Source organism: Miniopterus schreibersii, assembly GCF_964146895.1.
Source record: "Miniopterus schreibersii genome assembly, chromosome: 6".
Lineage (NCBI taxonomy): Eukaryota > Metazoa > Chordata > Mammalia > Chiroptera > Miniopteridae > Miniopterus > Miniopterus schreibersii.
The window spans coordinates 63,361,329-63,385,774 of NC_138107.1; the positions used below are offsets into that span (position 1 = coordinate 63,361,329).

A 24,446-nucleotide genomic window follows, 5' to 3' on the forward strand; every position below is an offset into this window, starting at 1 on the left:
TCTAAACTTCCTGTGTTGGATAATTATTATTTTGTGAGGAGTGAGAGAGAACTGTGTGAGTGTATACACACACACACACACGCACATATATATGTGTGTGTATATATGTATATGTGTGTATATACATACATACATATATATGTGTGTGTGTGTATATATATATATATATGATTTTATATATGATCTGTCCCATGACCTTCCTGTTGAACTACACTAATTTATTCAAGTATTACTTTAGCCTGGTTTTTCATTAATGGAATGTTGTGTGTATATGAATATGAAATACTTCAGTTTTTAATCTCAATTTAATTTGTTCTCCTTTTCATGTTATTACTAACAGAGAAGGCATATATGATTGTTACTTTTGTTATAATTATTATTTGGGATTAGGTTAGAAAAAAACTAATCTCTTGATGTGTTTTAATCTTTCATTTTATTTATTTATTTATTTATTTATTTATTTATTTATTTATTTATTTATTTATTTATTTTTATTGTTGAGAGTATTACAGATGCCCCCATTCTCCCACCCCGATCTTTCATTTTATTAACAACTTTGGTGTTAACAATTAGCCAAGCTCTGATTATTGATGAAATTCCATAGAGAATGATTTTTGAGAACTTCAAATAATATTTATTTCTTATACTACTTTTCATATGCCAAGTTTTTAAACTGTTTTTGATGCAATTTGTTTACTATATTCTTAAGAATGCAGAGGATCCAATATCTTTTAAATACACTTTCTAAAGTAACGTAAGCCTAGTGTCCTTACATATTTCTAGCTAAATATTAATTCACACATTCAACACATATGTATTAATTAATATGGGCAATAATTTGGGACATATCAGTAAACAGAAAACCATTCCCTCTAGGGCTTAATTTATGTATTTATTTATTATTAATACACTTGAATTTATAATAAATAAATATATAGATTAAGCAACATATTAAGAATTGATGTAGGTTATGGGACAAAAGGACAAAACAGAACAGGGTAATGAGGTTGGGGAATATGAGACCTGGAACAGATTGAAGCTTTTTTGAGACTGATTACAATAATGTGAGATAGAGCTAAAGAAGGTGGATAAGTCTGTGGTATTAATAGCCGAAGTTAAAGTGTTTCGCCACACTGCAGACTTGCTTACTGTATCAACCTGCATAAAAACTGTCAGTGCTATGTTTCAAACCAATGGATCAAACAAATAGAAAATAGACCACCTTTTAAATAATATATTAAGACTTACCAAATGCATTAGCAAGTCAAGTGGCACAGAAAAAAACACCAATCCAAAAGATTATTAAATAAATAAAAAATTTTATACTGTGGAGAGGTGAGTGTGCAGACATTGGTAACTACACTTAACAGTTCTAGACAGATCCCTGAAGAATCTTAGCAGAATGTTATTGTTTTATAGAGAAGCACTAAAACACACTACTCAATGGAATATTCAACTTAGTATATTTGTACTTATATGTGGAATCTAATAAACAAAATAAACTGATGAACAAAACAAAGGCACAGATACATTAGAACAGACTGACAGCTATCCGAGGAGAGCTGGGTTGGAGGGGCTGGATAGAAGAAAGAGAAGGGATTAAGCAAAATACTACATAGCCCAGATGACTTACTTCTACTACCTCTATAACTTCCTAAATAAACTTTCTCTTTAAAAAAAGAAAGGGCCCGGCCGGGCATGGCTCAGCGGTTGAGCGTCAACCTGGGATCCAGGCGATCGGGGTTCGATTCCCGGTCAGGGCACATGCCCGGGTTGCGGGCTCGATCAATGACTCTCTCATCATTGATGTTTCTCTCTCTCTCTCTCCTTCTCCTTTCCTCTCTCTGAAATCAATAAAGATATATTTTAAAAAATAAAATAAAATAAAAATAAAAAAAGAAAGGGAGGGAGGGAGGGAAAGAGGGAAGGGAGGAAGGAAAGGAAGGGGGAAAAATGATACTCTGGAAGGCACTGCATAAGTTTTCATGGATGTTACAGCTGCACCAGCTGACTGTGTCAAGGTGTTATTCTAAAACCCTGAGTTACCTGTCCCTCCCTGCCATTCGCAGATCTATAGTTCATATTAAATAATGGTATCAAAATGGTAAATCTAATAAAATCCAAGCCGCTAGAGTTGTGCCTGGTTTCAGTTTTATAAGAAGAAATGTTATTAGAACACAACATCACTGCTGTTATGTTAAAAGATAAAATAACGTGTCATGAAAAAGTTTTAGATTCAAAGCAGAAATGTAAAAAATTACAGTTAAAAACAGTTCATTGGAGATGCTTCACAGTGCCACAATCAGAACACTAAAGTAGAACAGTTAAGACTAGTGGAATGTAGGTGTCATTTAAGAACACTTGATATGAAAATGTGTGTAAATGGAATCAAAACCCGTATTATCAAAATCATTTTCAACATTGCATTTGTAAATGGAAGAGTGAAAAATCTGTGAGATTTCAAAAATGTTTACGTACAATTTAAAGAACTGCTCGAATTCTGGTTATCGAAGAAAAATGGTTTCATTGGTTGGGAAGCCTTATCCAGGAATTGCACAGAGCTACTTCAAGCATAAAATCATAAATTTCAATATTTAATGTATTCCTTGATGCTCTGCATTTATTTTCCTTATAACTAATATATATTATAAAAACATATAATAAATGTTTTCATTTAATTTTATATATAGATACTCTCCAGTCCCCTTAACCTATCCTTGGGTGCTACATGATTCCACTGTCCATATGCAACGTCATGGAAAATGTCTGGGGAGCATTAACATAGTTTATATAGTACAGTCTCCCCAAGTTGGAGATCTTAAATGGCAGTAAGTAAAAGAAAACACAAAAACATTACTTGAAGGATGCTTTACCTCCAAACGACTCTATCAGATCTCATAGGACCAGTAAAATCTTTAAAGATACACTATAATACCTTGATTAAAACGCACCTTAGATTTCAAAAATATATTTTAAAAATGTGTTTTTCTCTATAGAATATGGTTACAATTTCAACTTAATATTTTCTTGTACTGTAATTTCACCAAGAAATTCTCAGAAAGTAACAAAAGATATTCATTCAATAGCTCTTTGCATATCAAATTTTACAATTTACTAAATGACAAGTTTAAAATTTAATAATACATCTACTACCATTAATCATTTATTCAAATATCTTTAGGTAAGACACCAAGTATTTGAGAAAATGTCAAATCTGTATCTTCAAAGAGAATCAGTCAAAAGCATTCACACAGAAAATGAATATAAATAGAGGCCTCTACAATTAAAATAAGATCCCAATGAATTAAATAGGATTTGCCTTAAAATTTGTTATTTTCTTTTAAAAACAGGCTAAAAAGTCTTACAGAAATATGTAGTCTTGGCAACCAAAGGAAAGCAGAGGTCAGAAGTCTGGAGAACTGCTGAAGAAACTGAAATGTTTTCTCTGGGTCCCCCAACATGATCATGAACAGAGAAGACACAAACCAGTCATGGCCAGCATAACTCCCCTGCAGGCAGACTGCAGAGCACAGTTAAGGAACTGTTACAATATTTTGTCTTACAAAATGAAATATAACGCCTCCAAACACACTCATTGCCAGGATCTCTATAAGGAGAGATACATTAATGATACTTAGTCCTCATTTTGTCAGTAACCAATTTACAAGGTACTGATGTAAAATTAAGTTTAAATTTTATTAATAAAAAACTACATATTTTATAATGTACTATTATAATGTACTACTTGCTTAAATATCTAGTGCAGGCCAATGGCACTAGCAACTGGAGAGAAAACTATCTGTTCTGTAGAAACACACTTGTTCAAGTCATGAACACAACAGTGGCATCCTTTTCTAGTTCAGGTTATCTGCTAAATTATTAGCATAATCAAGTATTTTTAAAAATCCACACCTTTGAAGTTTCAGTAATGCAAATAGTTTACTTTTTTGTTTCCTTCAAGTAAAATCCTATTTCTGAAATATAACCAATTCAAGTAAAATAATAAATGGATTTTTTATTCTTATTCTAGATTTGTTAACTCTAGAATAGTCTTTTTCTAGATTAACTATATCTACTTTTAAAACTTTCTTATGTATGTCTAAAAATATATTCTAATAACTTCAATTATTCAGTTGCAGATTCAATGAATAAAACAATTTCATAATCACTACTCAAGTTAATAAAATGCATATTTAAAATACAGAATAAACTTAAGTCTTTTATCTATTTTGAATTTATTTTCGTGTATGGTGTAAGTTGGTGGTCTAGTTTCACTTTTTACACGCACCTGTCCAATTTTCCCAACACCATTTATTGCTGGCTACCATCAACAAATCAAGAGACAACAAGTGCTGGCGAGGGTGTGGAGAAAAGGGCACCCTAGTCCACTAGTGGGAATGCAGACTGGTGCAGCCACTATGGAAAGCAGTATCGAGTTTCCTCAAAAAATTAAAAATTGAACTGCCATTTGACCCAGTGATCCCACTTCTAGGAACAACATATCCTAAGAAACCCAAAACACCAATTAGAGAGAACTAATGCACCTCAATGTTCATAGCAGCACAATTTACAATAGCTGAAATCTGGAAACAGCCCAAGAGCCCATCAGCAGATGAGTGGATAAAAAAGCTGTGGGACATTCACACCATGGGATACTATGTAGCTGTAAAGAAGAAGAATCTCTTATCCTTTGGGACAGCATGGAGGGAACTGCAGAGCATTATGCTAAATGAAATAAGCCAGTCAGAGAAAGACAAGTACCACATGATCTCACTCAAATGTGGAATGCAATAAACAAAATAAACTGATGAACAAAATAGACCCAGAGATATAGAAGCATGGAACAGACTGAGGGATCTCAGAAGGAAGGTGGGGATGGGGGAGTGGTTGGGAAGAGATTAATCAAAGAGCTTATATTTTAATAAGCATAACCCATGCACAAAGACATTGGTATGGGGAATGTGGGGTGGAGGGGATGAATGGATGTGGGGTGGAGGGGATGAATGGGGGGAAAAGGGGACATCTGTAATACTTTTAACAATAAAGATTAAAAAATAAACAAAATACAGAATAAAAAAATTTAAAAGAATAAAATACCATGAACAGATATAACAAATAAATCACAAATATAAGTTAAAGTATATTTTACTATAAAAGTATTAAGAAACCCCATCAAAAATTATGAAAAGTATATGAAGAAAGTTGAACTGTGAATCCACTCAAAAAAGGATATGAAGAGAAGACTTTACATGAGCTTGCTGCTGTTTCAGGAATCTCTCACAGTGCTTTAACACCCAGGTAAGATCATTTTCTGCACCATCTTTTAACAGGTTGAGGAACTTGCCATACCTACATTAAAAACCCACAAAACATTCAAAATGATGGTGGCCAGGCCCCATATTGTAAATTCATTTGTAGAAATCTATCAAAGTGTTAGTCCTCTTGAAATCTCAAGGTTTTAAGTTTTTAAGTTCCTACTTTGGGCATAACTATGCTGTACAGTTACTGATAATTATGATATATTTGGATTAGCAGTATTCATCTGGTAAATACTGATAACTTTAATGGAAAATAAAACAATAATAAGAGAACAAAATGTAGATACAGATCTACAAGTACAATATAAGCATTTTTCCTGAACTTAAGCTAAAACACGAAATGGGGACAGATTAGTATGTTATATCTACGAAGCAATTTTAGAGTTCATCTATTCCAATAATTCTAAATGAGAGTGGCATTTACCCTAGGGGCCACTTTGGAGACTTATGGGGGCATTTTTTATTGTCATAGTGACTGGGGGCACTGCTGGTTGCCTGTAAGAGCCAGGAGATCAGACATGGGACAGCATGGTAACAACTCTGTCATGCCCTGCCTGCTATTTGTATGGATTAAAAAGCTACTTATAATAATCTGAAAATGTTTTATATAAAATCATAAAATATTTTTCCTGTATTTTTATATATTTTGAATGCAAGCATGTGTAAATCAGGGAAAGATAGCACTTGGTTTTATTTGAAGCCTTCCTAAGCCTTGTTCATCATTTTGGAGTCACTTTGCCTGTGGCAACTCTCTTGCAGTATTTGAAGCACTAATAAAATTAGTCCCTATTTGCAGCTGCCAGAGTCATGATGATTTTATATGAGTGCCAGCTATGTCATACACTGAAGTTGTACACAAATATTTCATGAAATCATTTTCCATTTATTTCTTACTAATAAGACATTATATTGAATTTTAAAAATATGTGACTAGTCTGCTTACATCACCTATGGATTCCATTTCACACCAGAAATAGGGCATGTAAAATAATAAGCAGGTTGCAGAGATAATCAATGTGTTATGTGCCCTATGTAATAAAGGCGGGTGTGGGTCAGTTAGTACTAGTACCATAGTTTTATTATAATGCTATGAATTTATAAAAACACTCAGTCTTTTTAACATCTTTCACATGTATCTTTCCAAGACCATTCTGACTATCAAGATCCCCATTCAACAAGCAAGAATGGGAGGGAGGGGTGGTCAAGGACTCAGTCCTTAATTCCCAGTCTGTTGTTTAGTTTGCCCATTTCCTTTGAAAATTACAATTTGAGTGCTAAAAGTTGAAACTACTATAATTGGTTTGATTTTAACTTCTGCATCTATCCTTAAGGTACTTTTGTACTCATCACCATAGCTTGATAATTTAAACTAGAAAATGGCATGATTATGCTACCAATGTGCTGAATTTTACTATGTTATTTTTTGAAAAAACCTGATATTCATAAAGGCTTAAGTACACTAGAATTAAACTCTGAAATAATAATGAATCATAACTGCTTTATCTACAGAGGTAATTTAATCATGTGGCAATATCCTTAAAATAAAGTTATTATTTTCTGAATGATAAATTCTGCATTTATAATATATAAAACAGTTGGTTGTTAAATTAAATACTATTAAGTACATACCAGGTGGATAAAAATAATAATAATTCTAGAAATACACAAGGGAGAAATTTCCCTGTAATATACCTGACAGTCATTTTAATGCCAAGCTGCTGCACTGAAGAAAGACTTTCATTCTTCACATTTGCATCAGTTGCTAAAAACAACAAAAAAATGGGTTATAAAAATGTATAAAAGTCTGCATAATAATTACATTTTAATTGAAAATTGATGAAAGAAATATTTTTACATATTTTAACGTGGATTTTGAAAACACTGATGGATTTGTTCCTTTAAGAACTGTTATATTTTCAAAGAAATTAATAGGAATCTTTTTACAAATAACTTTTATCCTATAAAAACATTTTAAAAAGTATATTAAATATAAAACAACTAATGGTTTTAAATCAATCTATTTTTACTTGGTTCTCAGAACACAAAAGCTATTAACCCTAAACAGTTTGGAATATTGCACTTTCTTTAAGCAATGCATATATAACATTCTGAATTACGTGTGTGTGTGTGGCTGTTTACTTCTTAAAGATTTAAACATGAGTGTCAGGAAGGAATAGTCAGTATTCTACTTATAATGTACAACAATATCAGAGGGTGGAGTGAACTAGTTTCTTCCTGCAGGAGAATTCTCTGTGAAGTAGGAATTCTGACCATCTACCAAACATGAAGAAAAGGTTCCCTTTTCTCCACAGCCTTGCCAACGCTTGTTGTTTGTTGATCTACGATGATAGCTAAGAGAAATAAGCCAGTCAGAGAGAAACAAATAGCATATGATTTCACTTACATGTGGAATCTAATGAACAAAATTAATTAACAAATAAAATAGAGACAGATCATAGATACAGAGAACAGACTGACAGCTGTCAGAGGGTAGGGGGTAGAGAGGCTGGGTGGAAAAGGTAAAGGGGGAAAAAAACCCATCATAGACAGATAACAGTGTGGTGATCACCAGAGGGAAAGATGGGCGGGGTGAGGCAAGAGAGAGTAAAGGGGGGATAAATGGTGATGGAAGGAGACTTGACTTGGGGTGGTGAACACACAGTACAATATATAGATGATGTATTATAGGACTGTATCCCTGAAACCCATGTAATGTTATTAATTGTTGTCACCTCAATAAATTCAATTAAAGGGGAAAAAAGCTCCTGGAAAGTTTTGCATATTAATAAAAGTATAAAGACATATTTTAAAAAGTGAAGGGGTTTTTCAGTACGGAGAACTATAGGAGAGGGTGAAAGTTTACACTAGTCCTTGAGAACATTGGATGACCAAACTAACAGTAAACACTAAAAAGCATCACTAGATAGCACTGAAGGTCTAGCTGAAACTTTGTTTTTGGCTGAAGAAACGGTAGTGTGCATACGCACAAACATATAATATTAAGGGAATTGTCCAAAATCACATACTATCTAGTGGTAGAGAGGACCAAAGGCTAGGTTTTCTGAATCTCATATCACAAGTTTTCTTTCCCTCCTATTATATATTACTTCATCTCATACTATCAATATAATCTACTTAACTCATGGACTCATTCATTCCTTGTAATAAACCTTTCTGATAAAGTAAGTGTAGCACACCATGCTAGAAGCCATGGAGGAGAAAAGATAAATAATATTTCATGTACTAAAAGAACTTTCCATGTAGTGTCAGAGATAAAATTCGTATATAGATAGCTCTAATTTTTTAAAGTGCTAAGAGGAATAAGAATGGTACAGATAAAGTGTTATGTGAATTCAGAAGAAGGAGAGATTAGGAAGACATGGCATTTAAACTGAACCTTAAAGTATGGGTAGACTCGAGATCTACAGAGATAGGGAAGAACAAATTAAACATCTCCATTATCAAACATCTACTCTTTGGGCCAGGAATAATTCATCTTTTAGCACTCCTAGAGTTAAGGTAACCTACTTCTCCTAGTTTTCCTAGGACTTTCATGGTTTTAACAGTGAAAGTCTCATGCCCAGGAATTCCTCACAGGACCAGACAAACTAAAATGGCTGGCCACCTACCTAGAGCGAATATTTTTTTAAAGAAAAAATATAGGTAGACAAACAGATACATATAAATAAAAGTGAGTTAACTTCTAGATAAACTACATCTGAATTTTATTTATTTAGATCTGAATATTATCAACAGCCTTAGCAATATCGTTACATTTTGCTTCTAATGACAATAGTTAAACTATATTTATTTAGCTTAGAATTCCTTGCTATGTATAACTCTTACTGTGCTAACAGATGTACCTTCTGTCCCTACAGGAGAATGATACCACGTCTGCACTTCTAGCAACAGGTGAGCAGGGGAGACTACTCAATGTCTTCTCCAGATTTTTCAGACTGGAGTGAAGTAGGAATTTCCCCCCCTATTAATTGTGGGGCTATGAGGTGCCCTAGCTCTCCAGTACAGAGGAATAAAGCCAACATCCGAGGAGAGGGAGAGAGAGAGGAAGGAGACAGGTTGCTCAGGATAGCTTTGCCCCATTTATATAAACCAATGATTCTGCTTCATTTTCTGCTTAGACCAAAAAAAAAAATTTTGATTTGATTTTCCATCACTTGATACAAAAAACATGTATGTCACAAATTGTTCTCTCCCTCACAAAATAATGGCCAGTTTTAAAAACTATTAATCATCATTCATATGTTCGCCATAATTTCAAGTTCTTAGTCTTAGCAAAAGCATTTTTTTTAATTCACCCATAATTTAAACACAGATTTGGCCAATGTCCACTACAATCCAACCAGGTAAAATTCATTTAGGTGATGCCCGGTAAATTCTCTTTGTTTCAGTACCAGAATCTGTTCCTGATGAGCCTCTATTTTATGATTGATTACATTTTAGTTTCCCAAGTTTAAATATGTAAAAGTTTAGTGCTATAGTGTTGGTGACATTGGCTGGTTTTGCAAAATTTAAATAGTTTCAATATGATAAACACTCTGACTTTATATATTCCTGTAGCCATGGAATAGACCTACCTCCTATCAACAATCATAATGTGATACGATAAGACTGATTTTTATAAACAATTGCCAGAACAAATTTAAGTTAAATTAGATAATATTTAGAATTCCAATACATATAAAACCGGATTATTAAGCATGAAAAATATTTATCTTCATTAATATATAGACTTTTGTGCTTGCAATAATACTAATGCTGAGAATGAATACAAGTAGATGAATGAAGAAGTAAATCAACAAATATCCACTGAACAGCAGCAAAATAAATTGTGTTTCATTTATCAAACTAGAAGCAAGGTGGACACAGATAGATTTAGACTTAAAAATATTCTCTGTATATTGAAATCAACTAACAAATGGATAATATAACTCCCTAATCCCTGGAGACACTATAAAAAGCTTAACAAAATAAGTTGTTGGAAAAAAGTCAAACAATGACACCTGTAGTGTCCATTGTTAGGCTACTTAACAATGCCTAATTCAATCTCAGTATTAATAATCAACCATTTGAAATAACCAGTCATTTTAATTACAAATGTAATAGTCTCAGAACAAAATGACTTGAAAAAAATTGACTTAATATTCACTGATATCACTCTGCTCATGCTATCTGTTCTGTTTTTTGGGTTGCAGAGCCAGCAGAGTAGCAGTAGAGGAAATCACATCTATTCTGCCTGGCACTTGGCTAATGGTGTGGAAAAAAATAAATTTTCAGAAGAGTAAAGAACTTCTCCACTCAAAGATGAATTCATGGTTGAAAAAGCAGTGACTGCCAGACTGCTCACTGACTCTCCGGAAGCCCTGCTGTGTCTGCTGCAAAGTGAGAGGACTCCCAATCACCCCAAGATACTAGCCGTCAGCATACTTCCTCCTAAATCCTTCCGTCCCCAAGCAGTCTGCAGATTCTGCCGCTGCTTTTTCAACACGTGGCTCTATCCATTTTATTCCATTCTTAATGACTTAAAATTCAATTCCTGGTGACAAAACTACTCTAGGAGCCCATCTCCTAACTGGCACAGTCAGTGTTATTTGGTAAAAAGCATTTCTCTCTCCATGTCTTCAATTATGCAAATATCCTTGCTTTCAAGAGTCTTCCCTCTCCGGTTTTCTTCATCGGCAATAGCTCGGGAGGCGGTACTAGTGCCATTGGTCCTCCTCTATTATCACTCCCTCCTCTTATTTTCCATGATGGCACACTAGTCAACAGTGATCACTCTTTCCACTAAACACCTGTGGCACTCACAACAAAACCCCTCATTTGATAATAACCCAGTGCAAATAGGATACTTAAAGGCTCTAGCAGACTGCCTGAAACAAAGTAGCCAGCTAAAAATTATCAGTTTTCCTTCATTTCTTTATTTTCTGACTATATGCTGCAATTTACTTAATTCATCATTTTAGGTGCTTGCTCCATCTTCCCTCCTTGAGGAGAAGTACATTCATACTACATACCTAGTTGCAATTACAGAGCATACTCACAAACATGCTCCATAAATGTAAAGCAGAAAAGAGCATATTTGCTGAATACCCAAAGAAAGAATAAGAGGTGTTTAACTGTATATATTAAGTTTAAAACTATTTTAGTAGTCAAAAGACAAAACTGCAATTTTTAATATATTTTTTCAATCTCTTGATGAGCAACATAAAGAGAAAAGTAATAAAATTAAAATATTTACTACCCTGAAAGAACTATTTAATTTATCATTTCAAAGAAGCAATTAGAGTAGTAGAAAATCCCCAACTTGTTCCAAGAAATTGAGCCAACGAAATATTAACGTCTGTTAATATTTGGAAAGATACCTGTATGGGTTTGCAAACTGCAAATGTGCAGAACTTTCTGTGTTTGTTCTTTCCTCTTTCTTCAAGGGGATAAACAGCCAAACTAATTTGATTTTTTTCAGATTTGCAAACTTTATAATAGATTGAAATCCTGAGGGAGCTAACAACAGATGGATGACTATGTTATTCTAATTTCAGCTACCTTAGGGTTTAGCAAGCTGTCATTTTAAAAAAGACAATCAATTTCTCATTTCCAGAAACATGAAAAAAATCTGAATATATTTATCCAGCATTTGCTTTTAAACATCCTTTATATCAAAACATTTTATGTTTATTTAAAGTAAATAAAGTGAAATTTTGTAATAGCAAACCATTGTTCCACTACCAAAAAATAAATGATAAGAAATGAGGATAGCTAAGGCCATGGGAAGAAACCAGTACTACCAACAAGCTTAGCTTACCATGTCATCATAATAAATACTAAACAATCAATCAATAGGAAGCCACTTTGTTCTTGGCTGGTCCATAAAATTCCAGTGGTCAGTTATTCAACTGGAGCCTTTAAAGAATTTAAATTCACATTCAGGGTTTATCTGCCTAGATACTAAATTAAAAAACAACAACAACACAGCACATGAGATTTCCCTCAGCATAATTTTGAAGTATAACAGAGGGCAGTAAATACATGGACACTGAACAATCAGGTTGTTGAGTATTTGAATAACACTACAACATAATGTTAATTTTAGAATATGTATAGAAAATGTAATCCAAAAGAACACTGCGGAGGAAAGCTGTAGAAATTGGGATTATTGTGCTGAAGGCTGGAGATCCCCGCTCTGACCATGCGAATCTCCATGATTACCAGTGCTTACTGATTCCCTCTCGCTCACAGACTTCATCATTATTCCCGGTATATTTTTCACATACATTTTAGGTTCATTCATAAAGTCATATTTTTTTCACAATTGCTTTTCTTTAAAATTATCTTCAAAATTTCTGTCTTCTTTCCTATTTACCTCAATTTTCTGATTTTAAATGTAATGATTATGCCTACTTCAGAGAGTAGTTATAAGGTTGAACGATACAATGAGCATCGAGTACCCCAGCACACTATTTAACCCACAAGAAGTGCTCAACAGATGTCAACTCCCTTCACTTACCGTAACTTCTGATTAACGCTACCTTATAGTTTCCTCTCATTTCTTTGTTTTCATTTTCTTATGTTCTCTTTCATCCTTTTCCCAAATCTACGTAAGATGTCACTATGTGTAAGTAATTAGGTACATATTCATGTGTGTATTTGCAAATATCAATATGTTTAGAATTGTTATATAAATGTATCTGTGTGAATATAGATGCTTATGTAACAGTATGTATATGTAATTCAATAAAAATATGTCAAATGCTATATTAAAGACACAAAGGAGTTTTGAGACCTAATGGAAAATTTAAAATAGTCATATACAATATAATGGATATCAACATAGTAAAGTGAATGTAACTGGTGCACAGAGGGGGGACTTCTGCTTGGGAGTAGGAAGGAAGATGACATTGTAGCTGCAACTTTACAATTGAGTTGGACATTATCATATGGGTGTCATGGGGAGGGAAAAGTTTATCCAGAAAGAATGGCAGGAGCAAAAGTTCAGGGACAAGAATGCATGGAAAGTTTGGGCAGCGGTGGCTCATAGGGCTAGAAAGATAGGCTGGGCCAGATTGGGGGGAAAAATATATATATACATATATATATAAAATCTTAATTCTTCTGGAGATATGATATAGAGTGCCTAACTTGAATAAATGATACATATTTGAATGATGGCTTCTTCAGCAGAGAAGTTATGCCACTCTTATGAGAAGAAATGCAATAGCCCTTGATGGTTTCTTATCATGAGTGTGTGTTACCTCTCTGCTTTCTTCACCATCTCTTTGTTTACCAACCCCCAAGTAAGTACTGGATGTTCACCTTTGGCAAATTTCAGTTCTGCACTGGACTTCATCCTTTACAGAGTTACTAAAACAATCTCCTTAAGGTACAAAGCAAGTTAAGCTTCTACTCAGAAATCTTAAATGGTTTACTCCATTGACTATTAAAATTAAGATAAACTAATTGACACAGTATATAAAATCTCCCTCCTTCATTCTTTTATCCATTCTTTCGTTTTTCCAACATACATTGACACTGTTACTCTAGGTGCAGAGGATCCATACAACAGGTAAGCCATGGAAACTACCTTAGTATTGGAGTTTACGGTCATGAAAAAAATTAGACATTAAGTCAGAATATGACAAAGAGATGCAAATTGGCTTTATATACTAAGCTGATGATTTATTAATTTGTATTTCCACCCCATAACTTTCCCCTAAATTCTAGCGATTCAAATATCTAGCATGTACTAAGCATGTCTAGTAAATGTGTAACAAGTATTCAAAACATAAAAGCAAGCTCTTAAATCACGTTTCTCAAACCTATTCCTCTCCCATTCTTCTCCATCTCAGTGTGTGATAATCCCATCCTTCCAGTGAGTCAGATCAATGTTTAAAATGTACCTGTATATTCTACTGAGGGGAAGTAGCATTCCGATGGAATTTCAGAGAGATGAAGCACAAATTTTTCAAGTAACTCTACTAAAGCTGTAATAAACAAGAGAGTAATTAGAATATCAAAGGACAAGAATGATACATGATACTGCATCTCTAAATCACAGGCTGGTACATAAAAGTCATCTAAATGTCTTTAGTTACACCCTTAAGGGGGTCCAATTCAAAACACATACCATTTTAATATTCTTAACAATGTTTCTGATATAAATTAAATTCTAATAGCTTCACTGAGAACCTATGAATGTAAAACTGGGAAAGAATCATCTATTATCTTTAGATCCTTTAAGGATTACTTCAGAATTTGCTAAATTATTTCAATACAGAAAGAAAATTATCACTAATTGGACTACAATATCTTATAATTATTCACACATACAGAAAAAGAAATTATGTGAACACCAAGACCAAGATCAATCAATAGCTCATGTCCCTTTCAAAACCAGTACATATCATGTGTTCTATATACTTTCCAACCTATGGTGTTGTTGTTCAAGGCAACTGGATCAAAAGTAAGCTTTGCAGATTACTAAAGATTTTGATCTCCTTACTGTATCTTGAAATGAAATGTGATAATCTTCACTGGCTTGGGTACCAGGAGGTCAACTGAGATAAAGAAAGTATTATAAGGAATCAGATCTATAGGATCAAAGAAGTAGACTTTAAAATTACATTGTGGAAGTTTGTTTACTGACATGAAAAAATCTATACAATATTGCATTGAGTGAAAAGAAAATAGTATGATAGGTATTAACTCATTGGAGCTAAAAATAAAAACTTAATGCTAGTATCTGAAAGATAAAATTATAGTTTAATTTCAGTTTCTTCATTTTGCTTATTTATAATTTCTACTTTTCCTAAAATGATAAAGTATTAGACAATATCAGTCCAATTGCTGGATAGCTAGTACTTGAATTTAAATAGTGGCAGAGCCCGGCCAGGCGTGGCTCAGCGGTTGAGCGTTGACCTGGGATCCAGGCGATCAGGGTTCGATTCCCAGTCAGGGCACATGCCCAGGTTGCGGGCTCGATCAATGACTCTCTCATCATTGATGTTTCTATCTCTCTCTCTCCCTCTTCTTTCCTCTCTCTGAAATCAATAAAGATATATTTTAAACAAAAAATAGTGGCAGAGAATATGATAGAGAAAGAACAGATAGAAGACATATTTAGGAATAAACTCTATAAAAATGGGTAATTGAAGGATGGGAGTCAGAGTACAAAAGGGAGAAATCAAACAGAACTCGATTGTTCCTTTCAGTTACTGGGTACATGCCAGTAACAGCAATCAGAAAGGACAATGCAAAAGGAAAACTATACTTTATTTGATATTCTCCATAGTATCTCACATAGAGATAAAATCTGAAATTTGAGAATAACACTAAAATTTAAACAAATGGTAGGTCAAATGGGAAAACTGGATTAAACTGAAGTAAATTAGAAATAACAAAACTATATTTTTATTTTTTTTAGGAATGCTCTTGGCTCATGTCCTCTTGTTGTCTTAATTATGTAGAGCAATCTAATGTGCACTGTTGGAGCCCAAATGTATCCCCTAATATTATACTCCACTGAAAGGAACCAGAATCTCTTGGACTCTGTGTTTAAGAGCAAGAAAAATGAGTCTGGACAACTTCACTGTTGTTACTAAGCCAGGATTCTTTCAGAGGTAAAAAGAAAAAAAAAAAAGAGTTTAAAAGGACAAAGAGTATAAGCTGTGATAATTTGGGAATCTGAAGGTTATGGTTACACAAAATGGATTATACTTAAAAAGTATACCACAGTTTCCAGTACTGTCTATCAGACATGTTGTGCATGTTAACTGGTGACCAACGCAAATTATAGGACTCCTACACCAGCATTCTGGTTATAAACTATGTTATCAATCTTAGTGAACAAAAACAGAAAGGACATACTTAGAACATATTTAAAATTATAAATGTAATTATTAGGTCTCAAATAAAAAATTAATGAGAAATATTGATCAGGAGATAATGTAAAAAAAATGCAGAGGCTTCTTTTTATAGGGAGGAGAATGTAGAACAGGTAGGTGTAAAGGTTAGCAAATATTAAATATGCAACTGACTATGAAATCTACTGTTTAGGATGAAGAGACACCAAAGGGTAGGTTGGCAGATTCCGGAGAAACTAGAGGTCAATCAGACCTACAGGGACCTTTCAGACAACAAGGGGGAAAAAGTAGAACTGTGGGATGATCTGTATTTTAAAGAATAAAAAGAGGTAGCCCATGAACACATTTGAAATTCAACCTAATGGAGTAGAGCATCTAACTATGTTCTCTCCCATAAATGCATAAAAATGAGAGAAATTAATTAGAGGTTCAGCAAACATGTTCTAGTTATTTCTATCTTAGAAAAAAGGGCCTGGGATATAATGGGATGGGGTGGTGTGCAGGGAAGACACACACGGACCAAAATAAGGTCTTAAGAAGAATGAATCCGACTTATTTTATTAACTTGAGCCTGTGAGCTCTGGGTGATCTAACCTATTGCTTCCCCCAGTGACTCATTACAAGAACAGGAATATCATGCAGTTGTACCTCCACACTGTCTCACCTGTTCTTATAAGCTGAAAGCCTAAAAGGAAAACTCCAGAAATAACAAAAACCAAGTCTCAGAAAGTTGAAAATTTTCTCTCCTGGTAGCTGTTTAGATGGCCTGGGTTGAAATCAACTTGGCTACAATGTGGAAAGACTACTGATGGATTGTTCCTACCACCACCATTAGCACAAAGGTTAGTGGCTGCCCACAGTGGGGAGCAAGACGGAGTCAACAGGTAAGTTCTCAAGAAGTTCTTATTAATTGAACTTCCTTTTGTCTACCTCCTTTTGGATTTATAGAGAGATAATTTAGAGAGAAATTAATTGAATTTATAATTTATAGAGATATTAAGACTAATTTATTCACTCATTATTATAATTATGAAAAACTATTAATGAATGTATATGGTGTTTACTGTGCATTGCAGAGCCGTAAACAGAGATTTTAGGGAGAAACTGCAGAATAGGTGATGATAATCTAAACATCTTTGGTTTGTTGAACCAGATTACAGAGCCAGACCGTACATGCACATGCACATAAATAAGAAAGCCTGCCTCACTAAAGCATAAATCTGTTTAATATTTATGTATTTAGCTTACCCGCAAAATTAGTTCATCTTAATTTACAGACAGGAAACCCGTATGTTATAGGATACTAGAGACATTAAAATTTTTATCATAATTTACCTAAACCAGTATTATGCTTCCCTGTGTTATTTAAGAAATGTTATTTGTCTCAGATATGTGAAACATTAGGCACTAAAGAAGAGGGAAAAGAGGTAGTATAGCAAAGTGATACAAAGCATGGATTTCGGTGTCAGGTTGCCTGGGATCATTTCATGACTCTGCCACTGTGAACCCGGATAGATACCTAAAACTCCCAGGCCTTAGTTTCCTATAAAATGTAGACTACCTTATAAAGTTTCTGTGTAAAGCAACAGAATTAGGTGTAAACTACTAGACTATGCTGGGCATACAGGTCTAGATCGGTTACTGAAAGGAGCTTACAATCTAACACTGGGCACTGCTATCAGGGTAATGAATAACAGGTCAAGGCTTGTGGGAAGTACCACACGATTCCAATGGAACATAGTTTTAATGGCAAAGTTCTACTAGTTTATCCTGTTTCATAGTCATGAAAAATGGTTGAACAGTTAATATTTCTTTGTCTCATCACTATCCCTGTTGAGAGGGAACTCAGGACTACACATATACTTATGTTTAAAATGAACACTATACCAAGCTGCTGCTTTCTCAATTTGTTCTGTACCTTTTGATATGTGTAGAACTCAATGATAATCTATTATGTAACCAATGATAAATATATATTTATGATAAATAATTTACATATTTTTTGGTAAAACATAGTTTAACTGCTGACTTTATACTAAAATTTGAGAATAATGTTTGATTTCTTGCCCTAGATATATATCATATTCTCTAGAATATAATTTCTCCAACAAAATATAAACTTAGTTTTATTTCCCATTTCACAAATATAGCAGTATGGTGCATGCTGGTGAAAGCTGGTAAAACCAAGTAAAACCAAACTTATCTTTACCTGAGCAAAGATAAATCAGTGTTTCAGTTTTGCTTACTAGGACCTCTTAGACAGTTTTCTAAAAAAGCTTAGTAGTCTCAGATTTTAATTTTAGTTCCCCAGAAATCAGTGGACTTCTGGAATTAGTATTATGTATTCTAGACATGCCAGTACTAATCTTTAGGAAACACAGCTTCTATTAATATAATTTTCATACCAAAAAAAAAAAACCTCAGAAAAATTAAACAATGAACTTACCACCTCCACTGATCATATCAGGCTTGGCCTTCATCATTTTGCAAAACTGTCTTCGGCAGTTTTCTATCCACTCAGTCTGTTTATCAGAAATCTTGAAGTGTAATAAAATTTTGCCAAGATCAATGTCTAATAAGAAAGAGAGCATGTATTATTATTATAAGACAAGCTAGATACACTGAAAAATAAGTATTAATGTTAAGCATGTAAAGCTACAAATTCTATAAAAAATGCAGAATATATATGGCTTTCAAAGGAAAATATTTTTCTGTAATTACATCTTATACCATCAATTCCTATTTACCACACTTATTAAAAACTCATAAAGTAGATTATTGATTTATTCAAAACTCATAAAATGGATTTATTTATAACCATAATTCCTGAATATTCTTGTTTTTATACATGACTCAATACTGAGTATTTGATTGAGTAAACAGTGTGTACCTTAAGACTTCACTAGACTGATATGAACATTATGCTCATTCTTCATGTACATTCAGGTGCAGTTTTATCTATTTCTTTAAAAGCAAAAACAAAGCATAAGTGTAGACATTCTCTAGTAAGTCATTTATTTCCTCTTCTTGAAAAAAAATTATAATAAAACAATGGTGCTGAAGGAGTATGGCTAAAATATAACTTTTCCTTCTAAGTAATTTCATGACTGCATGGCAGCTTTTGTCTAATTTTTTTTTTTATTGATTTTTGAGAGGGAGGAAGGGATGGAGGGAAGGGAGGGAAAGAGAGAGAAACATTGATGTGAAAGAGACACATCAATGGGTTGCCTCCCATTAGGTGCCCTGACTGGGGTCAAACCCCAAACCTAGGTATGTGCCCCGATGGGGAATCCAGCCCACAACCTTCTGGTACGTGAGACAATGCTTCAAGCAAGTGAGCCACACCAGCAAGGGCGCTTTCGACTAATTTTAATTTTATTTTTCCATTTTAATTTTAATTGTATTCCTGTGAGATTTTTCCACCTTCTCTTTTAATTTTATTCCCTTAAGATTATGTATTAGAAATCATCTATAAATAACACAGTAAAAGAGGATTTAGGTGTTATTAAAACAGGATATATGTGTACATATACAGATATATATGTAGTATCCCACATACATAGGTAAAAATTCAAAGGGGAGAAAAAGCAGCAAAGATATTCTCTTATTTTCTACAGGAGCATGGGGGGCACTGGTAGTCATGAATTCATACCACTTTCACTGAAGGAGATTTTAGGGGGAAAAGGGAAGAATCTTTTGAAAATATAGGGTCAAAGGACTGATTTGCTTCTTCCCAAAGATGTGGTCTGGGAACACCAACACTACAAAATACATCCACTTAAGCTACACTTTGAGCTGATGTGTCTACAAGAAAATTACCAGCTGTCAACTTGATACTAGAGAAGATTTCAATCAACTATACCTCATTCTTAAAATGAATAAAATTATAACAAAACAAAAATAAGTCCTTATTCTTACAAGTTTAAAAAGTTAATCTTTCTACCATAAAAAACTATTTTTATTTCAGTTTCCTATTCAGTCTTTGTAAAACTACATTCAATAAGTACATATGGAGTTCCTCCTATGTGAATATAATAATCAAGACAGACAAGATCACTTGCCCTCACGAAACTGACATGTCATGAAACATATGTGTGTGTGTGTGTATCCACGCATGTGTATTCACACACATATACACACAGATTACAGTAGTGTAATCAAGATATACATATCATTCCCGTGATCTAAACTGGTTATACTTAACCCTAAAAAAGCAGCTATGTATCCCTAGTCTTTATGCTTATCATATGTAAAATTATATGATTAAGTATATAAATCATAATTTATGAAATACTTCCCTATTTGACATTTAGGTCACACAAAAAGCTGGCTCATATCAAAGCTCTTCTGTACAAACACATGAGTATACAAATAAATATACCAAATATATGCTTACTTACACAAATATACACATAAACCAGAAGGTATTTTGCTGAAAGAATATGCAATTCCAATATTTAGTACTAATCTATTTTCTATGAATAGCAGGACCAGAATGATCCTGTAACATTCCATAAATAGTTTTAATCAGAAGCAATAACTACAGAAAGAAAAAAATTGATTAAATCAGAGGAGGAAATTATTGTTTTTAATAAGTATTCTCAAAACCTTTCATCTAAATCCAAGAAATATCAAAGCTTATAACTTTGTTGAAAATTATGACAACTATTAATAAAAAAGTTTTAATGTTAAATATACCTTGATATGAATTAGGTAAAAGATTTAACTGAACTGCTTAAAATGGAATTTTTATAGTTTCCATTTACAACATGTACATTACTTATTTCCTAAGAATAAACTACCTAAGTAAGAACAATATGCCTAATAAGAATCACTACGGGCACACGATTGCAAGGACAAACGCAGTTTGCTTGTTTTCCATCTTTATTTCCTTCTCTGTCATCTTTTCTATCCACGTGTTACCCTATCGTTTATAACCACTACTATGATCTTCAAATAGTCAATGTCCATACAGCTCTTTCAAAAATTACCTGCTACTTAAATACCCCACGGTATTCCTTCCCTCTCCCCTCCTGCTCTGCACCCTCCTCTTGCTCTCACCTCTTCTTTCACATTTGCTTTTTTTTTTTTTGCTTTTTCATCACCTGATCCTAAGGAAAAGAGCACAAGGCATTCTGGACACAGCAAGTAGATTAGTGGTTGCTTCCGGCTGGGTACTGGGTTTCTTTTTGAGGTGATAGAATATTCTAATATTGTCTGTGGTGATGGCTGCACATACCTGTGAATATACTAAAAACCATAAAATTGCACACTTTAAATGGGTGAAGTGTATGGTGTGTCAATGTTATCTCAATACAGCTGTTTTCAAAAAAGTAAAAATTAAGACCCACATCGTTGATACAAAATTTGTAGGATAATTACCATAGAAAGAGAAAGGACATGAGATGAAGTAAAGGACAAGGGAAGTGAAATAATGGGAAAGTAACACATTTGTTTATATAGGTGGCTTACAATAACTGTCACTCTTTTTACTTCTTAGAAATCAATCCCATGAAGTAAACTTGTAAGAAGGGCCTCTGGAGGGATATACGGATAAAGAGCGACTATTAAGGAGTTCCCAGGAACATTGGGGAGTTCACTTGCACTATGAGTTACTAATACGGTTGAGACTTATAATGAGTAACCATTTGAATTTCTAAGATCCAAGAAAGGTAATCAACACCAAGTGTCCTGGCTGTCAGTGGCCCTGTGAATTAGTACTCTGCTTCTGCTATTCTATTGGTGCTGTTAAGAGTAAGAGAAACATACAGGCAAAGACCAAAAAAAAAAAAAAAAAATTACTCTCCACTGCTCTCCACTTTGAAGATAACAACCCCAACTGAGTAAATATAAATCCAAATGGTTTCTTGATAAAGACAGAAATTTCACAGTACAGTCAGCCCTCTGTATCTGCATATATGGAACTCACAGCTACAGAGGACTGACTAACAGACTTGAGTATCTGCAGATTTTGGTATCCATGGGAGTCTTGGAACCACTTCCCCGCAGATATCCAGGGATGTCTGCAGTAAATTATATAGGAGACAGGCGTAATCTAAATTGCAGATTATTTTCTAATTCAGGCTGTATAAACATTATAAAAGTAATAAATAAAATGAATGTAGGATGGCAGAAAGAGAAATAAAATAAGCAAATGTCTCATATTATTGAGGTATGTCACCAATAATCAGAGTATGCTATCCAACCCCTCGAGCCATTTTTATTTCTCAGTATGGAAGTACTGGATTTCCCTTCCTCCTAAGAGAAAGAAATCCCCATCCAGAACACACCAAAACAGAATGCAGTGGAGCAGAGCAGACTGGTCAATTAGGGGTATAACAACTCCTAGGAGATCTAATTTTGGCTTACGAACATAAAAATAAAACAAAACAGACAGCTACCTATCTCACAATCTTCCTGTTTCATATAGGAAAGGCGTCATGAGTCAGTCTCCAGTAGTTCACTTTAACACATCCTGACAAGCCACCAGTACTTGCCTTAACCAGTGCACAGCCCTTGCCTCTGTCCCCCTTGCCTCTTTCTTATCTTCTGCACAGGTAACAATAAGTTACTGCACTAACACATTTCCTCTTACTTATCTAAACTCTTATGTAAGAGAAATGATACTCTGAGAAGTTATTTCTACCACATGAAAGAGAATGTTTTCATGTGTGTAGGAGGGTTTATACATGATTTTATATGTATATATGATTTTATATGTTCACATATTACATATACATAAAGGCATGTGTGTGTACATATATACATATGTATACTTATACTTGCATACACATATATGCACAAATATACACAGAAAATATTAATCAGTAACTTTTAAAGGGTGTTTACATTTTAATGTGGTAACTAAAATGTACACAGAGAAAAATAACTGAACCAGATGATCTCTCAAGATTCTTATTTACAGATGGAGATAAATCATCTGATAGTTAACACTCAGGCCAATGAGCTAACAAAAGGCAATTTAACAGATGAGGAGATGCTAACTGTAGGAAGGAGGGTAAATCTAGGAGCTGGAAACAAACGAGAAAGATGTCACCATGCGCACACAAGGGAAGTGATGTTTTCCCACAACAATGAAATGACATTACAAAATGTTGCAGTGTAAATGACACCTAAAACAGCACCTCACAGAATCAGTGAGTCATCACTTCCAGATCAAAAAAGCAAAATGAAACGTATGTGAACACTTGACTTTAAAATAGCAATTTGTATCTTAAAATAGTACTAGGTTAAACATAATTTTTTTGAAAGTACACAATGTTTAATTTACTGCCCTGTATTTAAACAGAGACATTACTTTCAAATTGGTTTTATACCTGTTAGAAATGCATTTGGCTCCATCTTTCTCATTGAGTTCATAGAGACATCATCACTGTGTTCTCTTAGGAACAATGAAAAGCCAGACATGATTCTGATTTCCTCTCTCATTTTCTGCCATCCTACTATGAGTACAGGATCAGTGACACATCAATATCAGAAAGATATATATTTTATTAATATTTGATTTAAAATGTAACTATGTAAAATCTCTTCCTGAGGTGCCTCCTGGGCTATCCATTGGGACCTGGATCATTCTCTCCTGCTTAACAGTAATCATAGTAAATGCAGAACCACTATTATTAGGAGAAATTATTAGGTATTTATGTTAAATTGAGAAAAAAATTGTTGTATGCAAACAACAGAAGTTGCTGTCCAATACACTGAAAAAATATGAAAGGCAACAGAAGTTGCTATCCAATACATTGAGAAAATATGAAATTAAAGAGGCTTGAAATTAAACTAAAACAGAGCATATGATAAGAAGAAAGCCAAAAATATGTAGGACCTTGTAAGCTACAGGGAAGCCATTAGAGGGTTTCAATTAGAGGGATAACAGGATCCAATCCACATTTCAGCAGCATTACACTGGCTGCTGTGTTGAGAACATTCTGAATACTCAGCAGGTTACTGCAACACTACACATGCAAGATGACATGGTAGTGGATAGGCGAATGTAGTTTATTTCAGATGAGCAGAGTCAAGCACATATGCTGACAGATAGATGTAGGGTCTGAAGACAGAGAGTCAAATAATGCCTTCAGGTTTACTGCCTAAAGAACCTGGAACACAAAGTTGCCATTTCTGAAATGAGCAAGAATATCAAAGGGATAGATCTGGAGGGAGTATCAGAAGTGTATCTCAAGCTTAAGTTTGATATGATTTTTAACCTTCCTAGCAGAGATATCAAGTAGAC

At 33.9% G+C, this 24,446-nt stretch overlaps 1 protein-coding gene across 1 annotated transcript in view; it reads right to left on the minus strand.

The window, feature by feature from the left end:
* Positions 1-24,446, minus strand: part of TBC1D32 (TBC1 domain family member 32) — a 125,517-nt gene that overhangs the window by 23,223 nt on the left and 77,848 nt on the right. Inside the window, exons 27-32 of the mRNA XM_081140074.1 lie at positions 23,530-23,652; positions 18,639-18,764; positions 14,231-14,314; positions 7,011-7,080; positions 5,234-5,349; positions 3,366-3,520 (exon numbers count right to left, since the gene is read on the minus strand). Coding sequence (XP_080996200.1) covers positions 3,366-3,520; positions 5,234-5,349; positions 7,011-7,080; positions 14,231-14,314; positions 18,639-18,764; positions 23,530-23,652 — 674 coding nt within the window. The remainder of the gene's footprint in view (positions 1-3,365; positions 3,521-5,233; positions 5,350-7,010; positions 7,081-14,230; positions 14,315-18,638; positions 18,765-23,529; positions 23,653-24,446) is intronic.